Genomic DNA, 21,967 nt, shown 5'->3' on the forward strand with positions numbered 1-21,967 from the left:
TGAAACTAGGGATGCACCGAATCCACTATTTTGGATTTGGCCGAAGCCCTGAATCCTTTGCGAGAGATTAGTCCAAAAACAGAACCAAATTCAAATAGAATGGCAGAGAACAGACAAGGCATCCAGTCTGTAGTAGCACAATAAAGCCTTCCAACAATAATGTAATATGTAATGGGTTGTTCGCCTTTAAATTAACTTTTAGTTTGATGTAGAGCGTGATATTCTGAGACAATTTGAAATGTTTTTAATTTTTTTTTATTTGTGTTTATTTGTAGTTTTATTCAGCAGCTCTCTGGTTTGCTGTTTCAGCAGTTTGGCTGCCAGGGTCCAAATTACCTTACCAATTGGTTTGAATGAGAGAGGGGAATGAATAGGAGAGGCTTGAATACAGAGAATAATAAAAAGTAGCAGTGACAATTTTGTGATAACTGTTTAGTATTGAGTAACAAATTTGAAGCCTAAAGCTGGCCATAGACTTGCAGACCCTTGTATCCGACGAACAATCGTAAATTGCAATCTTCCGACCTGTCACTAACCATTCACATTGGTATGGAATCCATTATCCGGAAATCCATTATTCAGAAAGTTCCGAATTACGGAAAGGCTGTCTCCCATAGACTCTATTATAATCAAATAATCCAAATCTTTAAAAATTATTTCCTTTTTCTCTGTAGCAATAAAACAGTACTTTGTACTTGATCCCAACTAAGATAATGTTAATCCTTATTGGAAGCAAAACCAGCTTATTGGGTTTATTTAACGTTTACACGATTTTCTAGTAGACTAAAGCTGGCCATAGACTCAAAGATACGATTGTATGAATCGAGTATTCGTACGATTTTCGGACCGTGAGTGGAGAGTCCCATAATTTTTCGTCCGGCGGAGATCAGGCAATTGGTCGATCGGACAGGTTAAATTATCGTCAGCTGCCGATAATATCTCTGCATGTATTGCCGATCTGACGATATCAGTGGGAGACTGTCACCAGCTTTTGTCGGACATAAATTTCGTACGATTGCTGTCAGGGGCAGAACACCGGCTGATCTTTTCTACTTTATTTGATCTGAATGGTTAATGGCATGTCGGGAGATGGGGGAAGTCCTTGAACGATCGATTCTTTGCATCTATGGCCAGCTTTAAAGGGATCATGGGAAAACATGTTTTTTTCAAAACACATCAGTTCACAGTGCAGCATTCTGCACTGAAATCCATTTTTCGAAAGAGCAAACAGATTTTGTTATATTCAATTTTGAAATCTGACATGGGGCTAGACATATTGTCAGTTTCCCAACTGCTCCCAGTCAGGTGACTTGTGCGATAAACTTCAGTCACTCTTTACTGCTGTATTGCAAGATGTAGTGATATCACCCCCCTGCCTTTCCCCCCAGCAGCCTAACAGAACAATGGGATGGTAACCAGATAACAGCTCCCTAACACAAGATAACAGCTGCTTGGTAGATTTAAGAACAGCACTCAATAGTTAAAGCCAAGTCCCATTGAGATTGATTCAGTTACATTAAGTAGGAGAAATAACAGCCTGCCAGAAAGTAGTTCCATCCTTAAGTGCAGGCACAAGTCACATGACTGAGGTAGCTGGGAAACTGACAGCCCCATGTCAGATTTCAAAATTTAATAATAATAAAAAAAAAAATCTGTTTGTTTGCTCTTTTGAGAAATGGATTTCAGTGCAGAAGTCTGCTGGAGTAGCACTATTAACATGTTTTCTCATGACGGTATCCCTTTAAGGTATCCAGATCCAAATTACAGAAAGACCCATTATCAGGAAAACCGAGCATTCTGGATAGCCGGTCCCATACCTGTAGTAAAAGAACAAATCAGACGATGTTCTGGCTGTGACAGTAATCATGCGAAAGTTGTGTCTGTCAAATAGTAGTGACACCCATTGATGCCGTTAGATAGGCAATGGTGCAAAAAATGGTCCAAAAAATCGTATGAAAACATTTTCGTGTAATCTTTACATCTATGGCCAGCTTTACAGAGCATTTGCGAAAGCTGAAAAGTGTCAGAAGAAGATGGCGCCTACACGCGGGTTGATAAGCTGCCGACTTGGTCTTTCGGCAGCTTTTATCAGCCCATGTATGGGGGCCTTAATCAGATTGTTCGTTCCCAAGGGACAAACAATTGGATTACAACAATGGCAATAGGCACCAACGGCGCCGAATCAACTAGACGATGCAGTCAGACAATTGCAGGGAGAAATTAAACCTGCCCGATGGATATCTAGCTGGTTTTTTTTTTTGTTTTTTTTGTGCAGATATCTTTCGGAGGCTCGTCTGAAGGCCCCATACAAGGAACAGATATCTGCAAAAATGGTTTTAAGGATCTGATTGGGCAACTTAAATCTGCCTGTGTATGCCACCTTTAGGTGTGACTTTTTGCACGACAAATTAGTAATGTATTCAGCACAACATAATGTCTGTTGGTTTGCACTGCTGGGACTGAGCCAAATAATGGCATGCCTGATCCCTATGGATTAGCACATACTCTTGATCCATTTATCTCCAGTTTATGGTATTCCTAAATAGCCTTTAGACTAGAGAACTCCCCCAATTAACACTGCCGATAGTGCTACCGACTCAGCATCAACAGATCATCATATTCTACTTGCAAAATATTGTGGTCGGCAATACGATTAACAATGTGTAAACAAGTGGAAAAAGCTGACGGGGCAGGGATCCCAACTCAGAGCATTGGCTACACAATGTCACATTTTTAGTTAGGTAAGCAAGTGGCCCCCATGCACAGCCCAAATAAACCATAGATGTGTTTCAGTGGTCTTCAATTAACGTGTGTGTGTGTGTGTGTGTGTGTGTAAAAATAAATAAATATATGAATGCTGAATGCGATGGTGGACACCATTAACTTTGTTGAAAGAAAATTGTATACAACATGTATTCAGCTCAATGTCTTTGAACCCACCAGTGCTTTCGTTATTATATTATGTGTATATATAAAATATACACATACTAAATACCCATTATTGTAAAATATAAGGATATTATAAGTCACCAAGGAATATGGAAGCCTGAAGGCAGAATGCTTCCATATAAAAGCACAAGCCCGAAGGCAGAATGCATTTATACAGATCTTTTCCAACAAGGGGTTCTTTATTTTAATATACAAGTTTTAGTAAATCATGTGACAAAAATTACATCACCAAGCTCAGTTTATAACTGATTACATCATTAAGAGCAGCTTATAAGGATATATATATATATATATATATATATATATATATATATATATATATATATATATATATATATATATATATGTACAGACACTCCATCCTCTGCTAACTAATGGTTTATCCTGTTATTTTTACTAGGTGACCAACAGTCCTTTGCATTACATTTTGTCGCCTCTAGAAATAACATGTTAATGATCTATATCTCCTCTGCACATTGCGATTGCTCTGGGCTTTGCCTGTCTGCTGGGTTTATCCACACTGCTTACTTGTGTTCATTTTATCAGCTAATGATGCCATCTTAATTACATGTCAAATTGCAATATGGGGAGAATTATGAAGTGTAATTAAAGAAAACTAAACAGAATCAAGTCCAATAAATGGTATTTGGCCACACGTTTAATGAGTTATATACGCAGGAGGATGTTGTAATGTTATGTCTGTTCTCCAGGTTTAATTAGCTGAAACTTTGTCATTTTCATGAATGGGGAATATAATGCAATTATTTCCCCTTTAAAATTCTATGTATTTGTTTGTATTTATTTCTATTGCTAATGGAAACGGAGAACCTAATGTACCAGCAGGTAGTCACAGACGAAGCATGTGAAACAGATGTTAAACTACAATTCCCAGCATCCACCATTATGCCTTATAGCTTTAGAATAAACATGCCGGTGGCGTTTCCTGCGGAGCGGGAGCTGCGTGTAACAGCTGTGTTTATCTGTGTTTCCTTTGCAGTGTGCCTTGGCGATGCACAACGTTCCCTCTGCAGCGAGAGGCACATGTCCGAAGAATGCTGGAGCTGCAGGAGGGGAGAGCACACTTCAACAAGAGAGAGCGAAACAAAAAAGAGAAAGACGAGCTAAAGGACAACATTGATAAAAGCACTTCACAGAAAGCTCTAAGGACCCATTTAAAAACCCCAAGCCCTCCAAAGAACTTGGCAAGCCCCACTGCATCTGTGACTGTGAGCTCCGGAACTCTGTCAATGCATTCCAGTAATCCCAAAGTGCGAAACTCCCCATCAGGAAACACACAGAGGTAAGCAAGTCACTCTACGTAGGCCTGGGCTTCCTAGACTCTGAATCTGGCCCACATTGTGTATTTGGGTATTTATTCTGTATTGCTGGATATTCCTTGAACCATAGGAAGGTGATAACCATGTTTGCTTGCAATGTTCACATTCACATTTGTTCAACCTTTCCTTTGCTGTTAAAGGAGAACTCAACCCAAGAATTAAGAAAAGCCCCTACCTAGTAAGCATGATAGTCCCCCTACCTGCTTACCCTTGCATAGTTCAATAGGTCTGAAAATGTCCAAAAAATATTTCCAACCTAACCAGGTTTTCACATTTTTTCGGGTCCTGTTCGGATTTTTATTTTTTGATTTTCTTCGCATGCGCATTCGGTACATTCCGGAAGACTGCTGCAACTGCACATACGCCAGCACAGTGCTCCATTACAGAAGAAGACTTGTGATCCGGAAGATGATGCCCACAAGCTGCGCTTACTCTGCCCTGGTAGAAACATTTTAGGGACTTTCAGACCTATTGAACGACACAAGAGGTGGTGGGGGGGGGGGCTATCTTGCTTATGAGGTGGGGGCTTTTTTACATTCTTGGGTTGAGTTCTCCTTTAAAGGAGAACTAAAGCCTAACTAAAGAAGTACCGTATATACTCGAGTATAAGCCGAGGTACCTAATTTTACCTACGAAAACTGGGAAAACTTATTGACTCTAGTATAAGCCTAGACACAACTACAGCCCTGTCTCCCAGTAGCGCACATTCTGCCAAAGCGACCCCCCAGCGATCAACCGGACTTCTTTGCAAAGTTGATGGTGACAGAGAATTGCCAAACGGATTACTGTGTGCATTGTCCCACTGTCCCACTACCATGTGCAGAGGTTCTGCTGTTTGATATTGCCATCACTGTTAATCTTCCGTATAACCAACAGAGGGAGCTGTGTGATATTGCAGTCACTGTTATTCTTTCATATAACCAACAGAGGGCGCTGTGTGATATTGCAGTCACTGTTATTCTTTCATACAACCAACAGAGGGCGCACTGTTATTCTTTCATATAACCAACAGATGGCGCTGTGTGATATTGCAGTCACTGTTATTCTTTCATACAACCAACAGATGGCGCTGTGTGATATTACAGTCACTGTTATTCTTTCATACAACCAACAGATGGCGCTGTGTGATATTGCAGTCACTGTTATTCTTTCATACAACCAACAGAGGGCGCACTGTTATTCTTTCATATAATCAACAGAGGGCATTGTGGGATATTGCAGTCTCTCCCCAAGTGTACTGTTGGTATAGGAATGATTAAAAGTGACTGCAATCTCAGCTACTCGGGTCGGGTACCGCTGACCCGAGTATAAGCCGAGGTAGACTTTTTCAGCACATTTTGGATGCTGAAAAACTCGGCTTATACACGGGTATATACGGTAGCTAAAAATGTTGTACATTATGTTTTGTGCTTCTGTACCAGCCCAAGGCAACAACAGCCCTTTAGCACTAAAGATCTGTGTCTCCAAAGATGCCCCAGTAGCTCCCCATCTTCTTTTCAGCCTATTCACTGCACATGCTCTGTGCTATTGTCACTTACTGATATTAGGGACCTACTCACAATATACAGTATACATAGAATAGAAATGTCACAATATAAGGCTGATTAGTAATTAATACAGATAATTACTACATGGCAGCACAGAAACCAGTGCAATTAGCATCAGAATTAAATAATCAGCCCTGTAGCATCAGCTTATATTACAGACTGTCCTCATTTTCTCCTTGATAATTAGTGACGAGCCCTAAGCTTAGCTTCTCAACAGCTGCTCAGAGCCCACTGAGCATGTGAGTGTCACAGACACTTTCCAAGATGGTGACCCCCTGTGACAAGTTTGAAGTCCTGGATCATTGCTGCTATTGACAAGCTGAAACTTTAGGCTGGTGCAATAAGTTCAGTATATAAAATGTCATTTTAAGCCATATTCATTTTTACGGTTTAATTGTCCTTTAAAAGCAGTGTTTGCCTGCCTGTTTATATTCTCTGCTCTGGTTCTGTTTACAGAACTGAAGTAGGACTGACTTCTGCTACATGGTTTCAAGAGTCCGAACTAAACACAGTCAGAACTAGAAACAGAACCAAAAAAACGGTGCATTTAATTGCAAACACACTTACAAATGCAAAATGTTCAAGTTGCTTAGAATTACATTTTATAGTTGTGAGCCAGACCCGCTCATCGTTAAATAATGTTCAGTTCAATGAAGGAAGGACAAAAGCCCGTTTGCGGTGTTTAAAAAAAAGACAAAAACACAAAAAAAAATTGTTGCAAACCCCTTCGATCCCACCTAAGATGAATTCCTGTACGTGTATAGCAGGCGACTTGCCTTCTAGTTCCCCCTTATACCCTCAAAGTTTTCAATGTGAGAGCCAGTTAGAGACGGCCAGTGTTAGCCCACCACTTTTTGGCAATGTTAGCGAATTCTGTACACTTTAATTTGAGGTATCCCAATGAAAATAGTCATTTATCATAGCATTGCTATTTCTTTGTGTTTGGAGGTGCCGACATTAGCAAAAATACTTGTGCTTTTAGTTTTCCACTTAGAGTAGAAAACTGTTTACACTTGTAATCACGAATTTGTCTGCCAGCCTGCTCTGAGAAAGAGGATACATCTGAATCTGATTATATTGTGGACAAAAAAACAAGCAAGCTAGGTTAGTGTACATTATTGTGGGGCGTGCATGCCATCAGTATATAATAATATCTGCAACCACTTCAGCCTGTGCAGAGCCCTCTTGTGTCTGCAACTGATGTGATCAGAGATCTCCATTGCAACAGGTATCGTATGCACCTTATACTTCATGCACAGAACTTGGGCATTCCACATCTTACGGGTATATTTAACAAAGAGTGACGTTAAAGATCGCCACAGTCTTCTAGAGTGGAATTCTGCCACTTAGCACAATTTACAGTATACTGTAGCTCACCATTAACGAATGTAGGTGGATTCTCCTGCAGGGGTGTCGTATGTCCACACCCCAAAATGACACGGTCATGTATAATAGTACAGGTATAGGATCCCTTATCTGGAAACCCGATATCCAGAAAGCTCAGAATTAAAGAATGGCTGTCTCCCATAGACTCCATTTTATCCAAATAATCCAAATTTTTAAAAATGATTTCCTTTTTCTCTGTAATAATAAAACAGTAGCTTGTACTTGATCCCAACTAATATATAATTGATCCTTATTGGAAGCAAAACCAGCCTATTGGGTTTATTTAATGTTTGAATGAATTTCTAGTAGACTTAAGGTATGAAAACCCAAATTACGGAAAGATCCATTATCCGGAAAACCCCAGGTCCCGAGCATTCTGGATAACGGGTCTCATACCTGTAGTAGGAAGCAGGACAAATCCAATGCAGTAATAACTATGACTGCAAAGTGCTTTTATTGGGGAAAATGTTTGTGGGCTAGGCCCTTTATCAAGTGTGCAAGAACAAACACAAGGGGAGTATTTAAACATTCCTTGACCTTTCACCTCTTAAAGTGCATCGTGGGTAAATATTTTTTTTAATTTTTTTTTAAGTTTTTAGATTAATAATATCTAGAATACTGACTACACTCCATAAAAAATTTAATAAATTAGATAAATGAATGTGTCAATTAGGGATGCACCGAATCCACTATTTTGAATTCGGCCGAACCCCCTAATCCTTTGCGAAAGATTCGGCCGAACTGAATCCTCATTTGCATATGCAAATTAGGGGCGAGAAGGGGAAAACCGTTTTTACTTCCTTGTTTTGTCACAAAAAGTCACACGAATCGGCCGAATCCTGAACCGAATCCAGGATTCGGTGCATCCCTAGTGTCAATTAGTACTGTCCATAAGAAATCTTTACTGAGTCCAATACGTTTGTCTTCATGTGGGGAAAACCCAGCTGTGCAAAATGTCCATATCCGGAAAGATCGAAAAGTGTAAAAAATTAAAAAGTGAAAAGGTAAAAAAGTGTTTAATATACAGTCTTGTACAAAATTAATATAGTCCATTTTAAAAATAAAACAGGCCACTGCTTCCATTAGCCGAGCCTGTGTAAAAAGGAAACTGCATATTAAGCCTATCCAGGCTCTAACATGAAACTTGTTTCAATGTGCCACAATTGTAACAATTTTGACATGTACAATTCATTGTTGCCAGTCTTATCATTATTGCAACAATGTTAAGTATCTACTCTATAATGAATGCTAACAGGTTTAAACTGCAAAATGTTTCTAAATTAACCTTCCCGCATTTCATAAATTCCTGTAATAGGTTTATGACTGCCACTATCCGTTCATTTCTATGAGATTTATCAAAGGATGAACTTTCACTTTCACCCATTGATTAAAAATCCCATAGAAATGAATGGAGAGTGGCGGAATTTCACTTGAGAGGACTGTGGGTGATCTCTTAACTTCGCTTTTTGATCAATATACCCATTAGTCTGATGATCTTTTAAGGTTCATTGTAATTTGGACTGGGCTTCAGAATTTTAAGGGGAACTATTGCAAAAATGGAAATTTAATATAACTTTCCTCATACTGAAATAAAATAATACTGAAATGCAATCAATTAATAATTCTGTACCATTTCTGAAATAATCAAGTTTATGTTCACTGTCCCTCTCTCCGCATCTGTTTCTCTTCATTCTCTCATCATGCAGCAGTTGGTTGTCAGATGAACTATCCAATTTATCTTATAAGGGGTCAGATGTACTAGAGCTCACTCAAATAACCGATTCCAGTACAAACAAAATCTAACAAAATAACTGCCTTTTGCACAAATCCTGCATGTAGAGAGACGTTATGTCTGGTGATTTTAATAGAGTGAGCTCGAATACATCTTCTAGGCAAAAGGAGCCCCCTGTAAGATATATTGGATCTAACTGTCAATGAATATTTGACACCCAACTCCTGCATGAAGACAGAATGAAGAGAAACCGATGCTTAGCGGGATAGTGAAGATAAACTTCAGAAACAACGCAGAATTTTTAATTAATTATACTTAGAAGCTTATACTAATTTTTCATTTTCACAACAGTTCCCCTTTAATGTTTGTTATATATTGTTAACTTAAAGGGATACTGTCATGGGAAAAAAATAATTTTTTCAAAAAGAACCAGGTAAAAGTGCTGCTCCAGCAGAATTTGGCACTGAAATCCATTTCTCAAAAGAGCAAACAGATTTTTTTATATTTTTAATTTTGAAATCTTACATAGTGCTAGACATATTGTCAATTTCCCAGCTGCCCCAAGTCATGTGACTTGTGCTCTGATAAACTTCAATCACTCTTTACTGCTGTGCTGCAAGTTAGTGATATCACCCCCTCCCTCCCCCCAGCAGCCAAACAAAGGAACAATGGGAAGGTAACTAGATAACAGCTCCCTAACACAAGATAACAGCTGCCTGGTAGATATAAGAACAACACTCAATAGTAAAAACCCATGTCCCACTGAGGCACATTCAGTTACATTGAGAAGGAAAAACAGCAGCCTGCCAGAAAGCACTTCTCTCCTAAAGTGCAGGCACAAGTCACATGACTGGAGGCAGCTGGGAAATTGACAATATGTCTAGCCCCATGTCAGATTTCAAAATTGAATATAAAAGTCACATGCTGGAGCAGCACTATTAACTGATTCATTTTGAAAAAATGTTTTTATCCTGTGACAGTATCCCTTTAAATAAATGCAAGCCAAGGATGCTGGGAGTTTTTTTTTTTTAACCTTGCTGCCTTTAGTTCCTTTCCCTTTTTTTTATCCACCTGTTTGAGTGCTGCACTGTATAGTACCTGTAGCAGTCTTTATCCTGAGAGTAGGATTGTTGTTTCTCATCTGTGTACATAGAAACGGACTCCTCTATTGACAGAAACCACAGTAGAAGGATCTCATGTGATCAAACAGGTCAAGCGCAGCTAGTTTGGTGTACAGATCAACAGAGCGCTTCTTTGACCCACTGCATTGCCCTTTGGGTGGGAATCCTCTTCAATCTTTGCTTCTTGCATGAATTGTATTTCTATTAAGCAACTTTCCAGTGTACATTGAAAAAAAAAAAAATGATGGTTTTTAAAGTTAAATGCTTCTAAAAGCAGTTTGCTTTTCTCTTTCTAGCTACTGGATCTAATGTAGCAGGAGACAAAGAGAAGAAATGTTCTGCACTAAATCATATCGCTATATTTAGGATATTGACATTTTGTGTATACAGCTACTAAAGAGTGCCCTTGCTTTCATGTTATAAAATCAGTCCATGTATTGCAGTGTCAAACTACGTCAGTCAGCCCAGTCCTACACTCGATTTGTTTCATTTATTAAGAATTCTTGTACAGGTGTGGGATCCGTTATCTAGAAAGCTCCTAATTACAGGTATCTTGTCTCCCATAGACTCCATTTTATCCAAATAATTCAAGTTTTTAAAGATGACTTCCTTTTCTCTGTAATAATAAAACAGTAGCTTGTATTTGATCCCAACTAAGATACAATTAATCCTTATTGGAAGCAAAAGCAACACATTGGGTTTATTGAAAGGATAAGTAAACCTTTAAAATAAGTGAATGTAAAATTGATGAGGGTGCTATTCTAAGAAATATTGCAATGTTCATTCGTTATTTATTTATTTATTCCAAGATATTAAGGGTTACATGTACTGTTCATATGAATGAATTTAGTTACAACAGCGCCACCTGCTGGTCAGTTTCCCACCAGTCTGACCACCAAGTAGTCAAGGAAGTTGTCAGGAGAAAGAAAGAGGCTGCTCTGATGTTCTTCAGAACAGAGCAGCCTCTTTCTTTCTCCTGACAACTTCCTGGAGCACCCTCTTCAATTTTACGTTCACTTATTTTCTTTCATGACGGTTTCGGGAGTTCGACCGAATCTAAAATAGTGGATTTGGTGCATCCTTAAGTCAAAGGCGCCCAATCTAAATTTTCCGGCTAGCCCGATTGAGCAGCCGATCAATATGCAAGTCTTCTGCCAAAATCAGTCGGCTCGTCTCCCACCATATTATCTGTGCGTCTATGACCACTATTAGTCTCTAGATAAATTTGTGTTAAGAAATGCTACAATTGAATCTGTTCTCTGTTTACCATGTATGTTCTCTTTTCAGCAGCCCAAAATCCAAGCAGGAGGTTATGGTACACCCTCCTTCCGTGATGTCTCCATCCGGTAACCCACAGCTGGATTCTAAGTTCTCTAGCCAGGGAAAGCAGGGAAGCTCAGCAAGCCAGTCGCAAGCTTCCCCCTGTGACCCAAAAAGTGGTAACCACACCCCCAAGCCGCTGCCAGGACCTGCGGGCAGCATGGGACTTAAGAATGGGGCAGGCAATGGAGCCAAAGGGAAAAGAGAGAGAAGTATTTCTGCGGAATCTTTTGACCAGAGAGATGCAGGCACTCCCACTACAGATACTGAAATTAAAGGTGAGTTGAGGCACTGAATGTTTTCTGATTATTGTTAAGTATTAATGTTTTTTTTTTTTTTTTTTTTTTTTTTTTACAGACAGGCCAAATACAAACAGAAGTATAAAATGTTAGAAGTGGTGTTAGGTGACCCAAATTGTAGAGAGAGGGCAGCTTAAACCCTTCCAGACCTTGAGAACAGAGCACCAGCTCCCTACTAATATGATATTTCGCTATCTGCAATTGAGTCATGCCTTTCAGGCCCAGTTTCGGGTTCGTCCTTTAAACTTAAACCAATGCTCGTTGGAACGATACCTCAGGCAGCCAGGGCTGCAAAAAGCCATATCTTGGTTTTATGCTATTTTACAGAAATCCTTGGGCTCACATATAGACCGTTTACGCCTAAAATGGGAAGTGGATATCCCAGGTCTGGATGAGGAGGCCTGGACGGGTGTCATAGAGCAGATTCCAGAACTTTTCATGTCTAATAGGGATAGACTGATACAGTTAAAATTTTTCAACAGGGTGTATCTTACTCCCCAACGGCTTGCCAAGATCTACCCGGGAACGCCAGACACCTGCTACAAATGTGGGGTAGAGGTTGGTACTCTCTTCCATGTGTTTTGGGAATGCCCTAGTATTCAAGGTTACTGGGGGAGAGTACTAGATTTTATTCAGTCTAGTTTTGACTTACCGAATATTCGCTCCCCGGAGCTATGCCTAATGGGTCACACTGAACCACTTACTTTCCCCCAGTGTCAGAGATTGTTTTATTTGCAATTACTTTATTATGCTAAGAAAGCCATCTTGTTGACTTGGAAGGATACTTCCCCTCCCTCTTTAAGTCGATGGAAACGACTGATAAACGAAATTCTCCCCCTGCAGAAGGCAGTGTATTTGGCTAGAGGGTGCCCGGAAAAATTCCTAAAGATATGGGGCCCTTGGCTTGAGTTGCCTGACACTGCTACTCACTCATTTCAAGCATTGACTTAGGCATGGTGATATTGCTCCTCTTGAAGCTAATGCATGTATATTGTTTTGTAGTACCTACTATGTAACCTTTGGTAGACAATTGTAAGACTCTCTTTTCTTCTGTACTTTGTATGTCTTTTTGAAAAAAGTTAATAAAAACAAATTTTAAAAAAAAGAAGTGGTGTTAGGAAAACTTACAATATAAAGTGATAATTAAGTAGAGCAACAGAATGAGATAAATGTAATTCATGATTATCTATAAAGGGCCTCTACTCTAGGCAGTAAGCTTGCATGCATTTTAACTAGTCAATCTGCTTGCTCTAAGTGGCTGCCCACAAAGATAGAAGGGGTCGCTTACCAAACCAAATTCAAATGAAACATAGGCACACTCCACTCAATGCTTCTGCAAAAATTGCAGAAGTGCTTCTTTATTCTATTGAGATCCCAGCAAACGTTTCGGGGACATGCCCCTTCCTCAAGTGCTACTTACAAAATGTGCAAAAAGAGATTATTTAAAGGAAGGCCAATTACAAGCCACACCTTCCGTAATTAAAGTGACATCATCAAATTGGCTGATATTAGCTTAAAACATTTTTAAATTCAAAGGATACATAGTACCTTTAATAAGGTGATTATTCAATACTATTAAAAGACCATTGGTGCTCATAGTCCATATAATCATGTAATCCCTTTGTGATAAAACTGTAAAACAGGTATATAAAGTTTAGATTTTACAAAATCAGGCACAATACATATTCTCCCATCAATAGAAGCAAGAATAACTTAAATCCTCATTTAATCCCTTTGGAGCCAGTGTATTCAATTTCTCTATCCACAGGACCTCTTGCTGTAACAATATTCTATCATGATCACCACCTCACTATCATGATCAATCAACCTTTTATCTTCTCCAATACGTACTCTGATCTGTCTCTTTGTTTTCCCAACATATGCCTTACCGCATTGGCACTTTAGCATGTATTTAAAGGAACAGTAACACCAAAAAATGGAAGTGTTTTAAAGTAATGAAAATATCATGTAGTGTGGCCCTGCACTGGTAAAACTGATGTGTTTGCTTCAGAAACTCTACTATAGTTCATATAAACAAGCTGCTGTGGAGCAATGGCGGAAATTGAAAAACGGCTATATGGCACAGGTTAACTAATGGATAACAGATAACACCATTAGGCAGAGCTTATTTGCTATCTGCTGTGTAACCTGAGCATTTTCTTCTTTAAATGGCTGCCCCCATTGCTACACAGCAGCTTATTTATATAAACAATAGTAGAATTTCTGAAGCAAACACATCAGTTTTACCAGCACAGGGCAACACTGCATTATATTTTCATTACTTTAAAACACTTTTTTGACGTTACTGTTCCTTTAACACCCACAGTTGTACATGTGGCAAAATCTTTCAACTCAATCTCATACCCCTTCAAGGGATGGTTACATTTATTACCCTTTATAATGCTGTTGCAGCATTGACATGGTAGACAAGGATTCGTCCCCTTTTGCGGTGTACCAAAATATGTAGGTTGGCGACTATAACTCACCCGTATATCTGTTCTAGTGAGTTGGTCTCCCAGATTTCTAGCTCGCTTGTATGAAAACAAGGGTTTAGCTTTAAAAAGGATCCCAAAGTGTTTATCCTTCTCCAGAATTTCCCAGTGTCTGTATACAATGGATTTTATCCTATCAGAATGTGCATTATACGTTGTAACAAATGGTAATGTCTTTGCAGTATTCTGTTTCCTTTTATTTTCTGGGCTCCCCAAAAGGTTTTCAACCTTCATTGCCCTCTGCATCTAATTGCAGGAACGCAAGTCACATGTCAGTTGTGCAAAAAATCAGATTCATTAAAGGGATACTGTCATTGGAATTCTCCCCCCCCCCCCAAATGCATCAGTTAAGTAGCGATGCTCCAGAAGACTTCTGCACTAAAATCAGTATTTAAAAAGAGCCACCAGAAAGTAAGCCTAGCTTTGTCATTGCCAGCTCCCCTTTCCATCATTTATAACACAATAGTATGGTTCAGAATTGATGATTATGAGCAGTAATATATTCTTCTTGGGTATAAACCCTGCAGGTGTCTCTTTTTTAATTTTTTTTTTTTTAATTACGATATGGTACAATGAGAAGATGTGCTTTTATCATACAGCAATTGAGGTGCTAGTATCAGAAGCATAGGCCTTATTTACTGCAGCTCTGGGCACAGAATTGTGGCCTTTAGAGCTCATGCATTGAACGTATGGATCAGAACAATGATTGATGCTAGATGCAACTCTCCTTGATGCCTGCTCTGTGCACTCTTTATTAACTCCCATTCTAAGGGGTGTCATGGACCACTATCCCACAATCTACCTGCACCCTGGATATAAAGCAGCACCTCCATTGCTGCCATCACTGCATACAGAAAACCAATACAACTCTTTTTTTCCTGTTTTTGGCTGTTTACTAGTAATGTGCGGGTCAGGCTTTTCCAGAACCTGCACCCACCCTCCCACCACTCAAGCCCGACTTCCGGGTCTCTCTTATAGACCTGCGCCAATCCACCCCTCCGATCATGTGGCAAAAGGGGCAGGGAGACAGGCGAGCGTCTACTCAACCCAAAAGTCGGAAGCCGGCTTTTTAAAGGTCCGTGGAAAGGAGCGTGCAAGGTCGGCCCAAACCCGTGGGTATCTGGTTGGCCCGTACATCACTACTGTTTACCTCTGTGGTGCTTTGTGTGAAGCACATATTTTGGACACAACACACAATACAGGGTTAGTTGCATTTGCCAGTGGGAGATGCATTAAAACACAAATGTGTTGCAGCAATTGACACAGGCTGCTGTGAGCAACCTGCAGCTACTGCCTCGTTAAAGGATAAGTAAACCTGAAAAATAAGTGAATGTAAAATTGATGAGGGGGCTATTCTAAGCACTTCTGCAATGTAGATTCATTATTTATTTATTTTTAATTCCAATATATTAAGGGATACATGTACTGTTAATATGAATGAATTTTGTTACAACATCGCCACCTGCTGGTCAGTTTCCCACCAGTCGGACCACCAAGTAGTCAAGGAAGTATGCTTTCAGAAAGAGCCAGTGCTGCACTATGGAATTGCTTTCTGACAGGCTGTTTCTCCTACTCAATGTAACTGAAGGAGTCGCAGTGCAACATGGATTTTTACTATTGAGTGTTGTTCTTCGATCTACCAGGGATTGTTCTGCTGATAGACTGGTGGGGAGGAGGGTGATATCATGCCAACTTGCAGTAAAGGGTGAACGAGGTTTATCAGAGCTCAAGTTACATGACTGGGGGCACCTGGGAAACTAACAGTATGTCTAGCCTCATGTCCGATTTCAAAAATAAATATAAAAAAAAATTGGTTTGCTTTCTTGAAATAATGATTTTAGTGCAGGTCTTCTGGAGCAGCGCTATAAACTAAAAACTTGTTTCCCTTTAATGAATCTGATTTTTTGCACAACTGACTTGTGGGGAAATTTGCGTTCCTGCAGTTGTGGTTTGGTAAGTGACCCCTTCTATCTCTGTGGGCAGCCACTCATTGACTGAGTGTTTTTGGTCATTCTGCACAATCCAGTCTAATTCCACAACATTGGAGCTGATTGGCCAGTATAATAGCACTGAAAAAGTGATGCTCAAACTGCTTATGATCTTTAAAGAATTCAGATTCTGTGTGGGCCATTTTATGGGCTTCTATATAGTAGACCCAAGCTCTGACTGAATGAATGTTTTCTCTGCGACACCTGTCTGACGTGGGTAACTGAACTGTGTGGGATTGTGTTAATGCCTGTAACCCTAACCCTCAAAAGGGGGGCCACGTTAAAACGTTTGCTTGGTGGGTTTCTATCTGTGTGTGTTTTAGGGTGCGTCTTCGGCACCTCCTGAGTGTGCAGATTCTATCAATAACTCCCATCTCAAGTGCTCCCTGCGATCTGCTACAGCTGTTAGTCTTGTCAGTGTTCCCGTTGAGATGTTTAGTGACAGTTTTAGGTCGAGGGGAAATGTCCCTTATATCCTCTCTCTGTCTGTCCTTCTCCAGGACACCAGGCTTTCATCTAGTGGATCAGTTTATTTTTATCCAAAATAGAAATGCAGCTTATCATTTATTAATATATTTCAATATAGTTTCACATCATGTGACCTTTCAGTTAAATTTTAGTATGTTCTACAATGGCCAGTTCTAAGCAACTTTTCAATTAGTCTTCATTTATTTATAGTTTTTGAATGAATTGCCTTCTGACTGTCCCGCTTTCAAATGTCTAAAAAAAAAAAAAAACAAAACCCAAATGCTCTGTAAAACTAAACTTTTATTGTTATTGCTATTTTTTTATTACTCATCTTTTCTATTCATTCCCTCTCCTATTCATATTCCAGTCTCTTATTCATATCGGTGCATAATGTGTGAAAATACTGTAAAAACCATAAATAATAAAAAATGAAAACCAAATGCTAAATAAGTATGTAAGAATATACCTCTCTACATCATACTAAAGGTCCCCATAGACGCAAAGATTTCTCTTGCAGAACGACCGATTTTAACGAAGTCCGACCAATCCTTCGAAATTATCGTGTGGTTAGTGGGATTCGAACGAGCATCTTACGATTTTTCGGCCGACATCTGTCAGGAAATCGGCCAGGTTAAAAAATCTTTGTCGGTCCCAGTGCAATCTATCTATGTTTGCTGGGCCAAGCAGGCAGCTCCCTTTGTTTTCCTGGCAAATTGGTCTTTTTAGTTGATGGACAATTCGTACGAACGTTTCCGAGATAATCGTGGTCTCACGATAACAATCAGATCTTTTAAAAAATCTCAACATCTATGGCCGGCTTAAGTTAACGCAAAGCTGAACAAACCTTTTCAAACTAGAACCTGTGCTTCGTTTTGTTTCCAAATGGTTCATGTTTTGGGATGTGGTTTCCTGGTTGCTCCGTACATAATATCATGTATTTAAAAGATGTCCTGTTCACTTGGTTGGCAACTTCTTAAAGTGGACCTGTCACCCAGACATAAAAAGCTCTATAATAAAAGTCCTTATCAAATGAAACATGAAATCTAAATTCCTTTTTTTTTTTTTTATGCCTTAGGCATAGAGGCGGGGCAGACAATTACTTTCACTTTCCATTCAGCACTTTCTAGATGTCACTGCTCTCCCCACATTCCCCCATTCTCTTCACCATTTAATTGTGTAGCCAGGGCATGGGGATGGACATCCGGTCCCCCATTCTGGTGCACAAACAAGATTCTGAGATGATACAAGGCTTGTCTTAATAACAGTGTCCACAAAATGGCTCCTGCCTACTTGTTATAATTATGAGTTCCCAAACTCCTGGAAACAAGATTCCAATAATTTATACAGTGTAAGTAAAGTTCATTTTGCTTGACTAACATGATAAAATAGGATTTGGAATACATTTTTTGGGGTGACGGGTCCCCTTTAAAGGCACAGGTTCTATTCTCACTGCTATTGACAGATGAATTCCATTAAAATGAATTTGTCACTAGTGGGCACTTAGACACTGGCAGAGAATGTGCCCTATGCCCTATTAATTTCAAACATAGCATCCATAAAGCCGTGGCTGTGTCTTCATATATACCATCCAAATGAACCTCCTAGAAGAGGATCAGTGGCTCTAAACCACACCATTATTCAATGACTAGATGACAGCCGACCTTGGTAAAAGACCAATCACAATGGGGGGAATTCACAAAAGTGATGATTTAGAGACTAAATAAAACTTTTTTTTTCACTTTTGTGAATTTGTCTTTTAAGGGCAGGGGCACACGGGCAGATTCAGGGAGATTTAGTCGCCTGGCGACTAATCGCCTCTTCTGCGGGGCGACAATCTCCCTGAACTGCCTTCCCCCTGCTATAATGAGAAATGACAGCGCAATGGCACTTGCATCGCTTCGATTTACGAAGTTGCCTCTGAATTTGTCTTAAGGTCTCCCTAAACCTGTCAGTCATCCATTAAATTGGAATTTCCGGGGGAGGGGTTTATTTTACCTAGGAAAATTATACATAAAATTTTTCAGGATAACCTGGGCTTTCTAAATCTGCCAATATGTTTGTGTAATTCCACTTCTGTAACCAGATATAAGGGTCTTAATACAAAAAATGCTATTTTGCATAATATAGGAATTTGTATTTTATTATCTTAAGTCAAGTGTCTGTGGGTAGGACTACATGGACGTTTTCGGCACGGTCCGACGCGCTGCAACAAAATGCCTGCGACAGAAATAAGTTAAGAGATAGAAATGTCGGATGAAGTCGCAGCGTTGATCCGACGAAACATGACTGTTGGTTGCAGGGTGCAGTAACTACATCCAACAGTCATGTCACGTCTGATCAACGCTGTGACTTTATCGGACATTTCTATCTCTTACCTTATTTTTGTCGCAATACAACGGATCTCGCAGAAAACGTCCATGTAGTCCTACCTTAAGTGCTACTAAAAAAAATTGTCTGGGAGGCTTTACTTTTCTTTTAGATAATATATTCACTCAAATTTCTAATATCGCCTCATTCGTTGGGCTAAAACAAGTAAAATAACGCGTGTGAGTTAAAAACTTTTTATGTCTAAAATTGTATAAAATACACTTTTTTTTTTATTTTAATAAGGAGGCTTTTACACCTATAGGGTTAGACAGAAACTTGTGCCCTGACTATAAAATGCTAATCCCTATTAATCCTATTATAAAACCCTATTAATGTGCTAATAAATCCCCAACGGGCACCTACAGGAGATGTGAAATGAAGGTTGGCTGAACCAAAGCAGAGCAAATGATCTTAGAATTGATCTGACACATGGGGAAGAGCTATACTGAGCTTTACTCCATTTTTAAAATGTCAGGAGAAAATGTTTAAAATGTAGTTTGAAAGACAAATTTATAAAAGGGTCTGTAAACGGTATTTCTTTCACTAAAAGTTGAAAAGTGGCAGTTTAGTCGAAATTCAGGCGGATTTCTGTTTGTGAATATGGAGAAAGTATTTTACACCAGTTTACCACCACTTTTACTCCAAAAATGAACTCCGCTTCTGTATAATAGATCCAGAATGACAGACTAGGATCATTTTGCACTGACATTTAGAAATAGAATGTGCTACATTCTGAGCAAGATTTATGTTTTCAATTGGATCTTTATTGTAAATTGCAGGTTTTTCTTCATTGTCAAGCAAAGCAAGGGATTAGTGTGTGCGTTGGACATATGCCTTTCTCCCGCCACTAATCATAGGGGCCCCTTCTCTACAGTGAATGAGCGGCTGTGTAGCACAGTGGCCTCTCTTACTGTCTGGCTCTCTGCCACTTTCCTCCTTTCACAATCTGCCGGGATAAAATTGCATGGAACAGTCTGTTACTCCTCTCCTTTAATAGAGCATGCAGCTAAACCATGCAGCGAGCAGTTAGTCTATATTTCTCCGTCTCATCAACTTGGTTTGCAGGATCCCATTTGGCAACTTATTTTGGCCCATGTATTGCCAGTTTTTTCATCTGATTTATCAGTTTTTATCATCTTAAGGGTAAGGGTCGCGGCACACGGGCAGACTCTGGGAGATTACTCGCCAGGTGACAAATCTCCTTGTGAGGCAATTACGGGCGACTTCGGAAAACAAAGCACTCAGTGTGATTTTCATATTAGTCGGCAGAAGGCAGATCGGGGAGATTAGTTGCCACAAAGAAGAGGAGATTTGTCGTCTGGCGACTAATCTGCCCTTGTGCCCAGACCCTTAGGTCTTAGTTGCCCAGCGACTAATTGCCTCTTCTTTGGGGCGACAATCTCCCTGAACTGCCTCCAGCCGGCTATAGTGACAAATTGACAGCGGGATGGCACTCGCAGCGGTTGTTTTCTGATGTCGCCTGTAATTTCCTCACAAGGATACTTCGGGCGTCTTCGGTAAATCAAGCACAGCGAGTGCCTTCTTGCTGGCGATTTTTCTTTCTAGCCGGCGGGAAGGCAGTTCGGGGAGATTGTCGTCCTGAAGAAGAGGCGATTAGTGAGGGATCCTTTTGAGTTAAGTTGTTGGTGGCTTGTACCTGTGTGTAAATTAAAGTTGCACCAAATCCAGGATTCAGCCTTTATCAGAAGAATTTGGATTTAGACTAATCCTTGTGTCTGAATCCTAATTTGCATATGTAAATTAGGGTCAGGTAGGGAAATCGCGCGACTGTCACAAAAACTTTTTTTTTCAACTTTTTCCTTTCCTGCCGCTAATTTGCATGTGCACAATAGGAATTACATTCACTTTGGTATTCAGCCCAAATCGTGTATTCGGTGCATCCCAATGTAAATAGAGGGATGTCCCTACAAAAAGTGAAAGGGTTGAATGACCACACAGGGACTAGGTAAAGTGAGTAAGTGTATCTTATCTGTATGTGAATATTGTTGTAACGGTTTCCCACTGTCCTTTTTTTTTTTTTTTTTTTTTCTAGACTGCAACACTACAGATCAAGGGATGCCCCTAGAGTCCCATGCGTCTCGCGCGATGACCCCTTCCAATCCCTCCATCCCCAGGTCTTCCACTCCTTCACACGGCCCGTCGATGCTGGACTCTGCACCTGGGAGAAAAACACCATCCAAAGTGGTGTATGTCTTCTCTACTGAAATGGCCAACAAGTAAGGCCTCTCTATTTACTATCTGTATCTAATGTTTTTACTATCTGTAAATCTGTATTTAAAGTTTTACAGCAAATGGGAGAAGAGACCTAGCAATTTAGGTTGCAGTTCAGTCCTTGCAATAGCCTGTAAAGGGATTGTTCACCTTTATATTAACATTTATTTGAGGTTTTTGAGCTATTTAGCTTTTTATTCAGTGGCTCTCCAGTTTTCAATTTCAGCAATCTTGATGCTAGGGTCCAAATTCCCCTAGCAACCATGCACTGATTTGAATGAGAAACTGGAATATGAATAGGAGAGGCCTGAATAGAAAGGTGAGTAATTAAAAGTAGCAGTAACTATAAATTTGTAGCCTTACAGAGCATTTGTTTTTTAGATGGGGTCAGTGACCCCCATTTGAAAGATGGAAAGAGTTAAAAGAAGGCAAATAATTTAAAAACTATAAATAATAAAGACCAATTGAAAAGTTGCTTAGAATTAGCTATTCAGTAACATACTAAAAGTTAACTTTAAGGTGAACCACCCATTTAAAGTGATATCAGAAATTAAACATTTTTTTTACATCTATCATGACATTGCCTTTGCATGCTATTTATAATTTTGCCTTGTAAAAGCATTGAGCAAATATTTTTATTACCTATCTGATCCCCCATGTTCCTCTATGAGGAGCTTTTCATATTTGTGCAGCAGTAGTCCGAAAGCATTAGAGACTCTAAGGCTATGG

General features: G+C 39.6%; 1 protein-coding gene across 4 annotated transcripts in view; it reads left to right on the forward strand.

The window, feature by feature from the left end:
• Nucleotides 1-21,967, forward strand: part of bcl9.S (BCL9 transcription coactivator S homeolog) — a 95,789-nt gene that overhangs the window by 58,584 nt on the left and 15,238 nt on the right. For 3 of the 4 annotated variants that reach the window (XM_041583484.1, XM_018248945.2, XM_018248943.2), the window contains exons 3-5: nt 3,947-4,249; nt 11,360-11,670; nt 21,060-21,243. In XM_041583484.1, coding sequence (XP_041439418.1) covers nt 4,002-4,249; nt 11,360-11,670; nt 21,060-21,243 — 743 coding nt within the window. In that variant the 5' untranslated portion in view covers nt 3,947-4,001. The remainder of the gene's footprint in view (nt 1-3,946; nt 4,250-11,359; nt 11,671-21,059; nt 21,244-21,967) is intronic. The other variant, XM_018248944.2, reaches the window with a different exon arrangement.

The sequence above is a fragment of the Xenopus laevis genome, chromosome 2S, assembly GCF_017654675.1.
Source record: "Xenopus laevis strain J_2021 chromosome 2S, Xenopus_laevis_v10.1, whole genome shotgun sequence".
NCBI lineage: Eukaryota > Metazoa > Chordata > Amphibia > Anura > Pipidae > Xenopus > Xenopus laevis.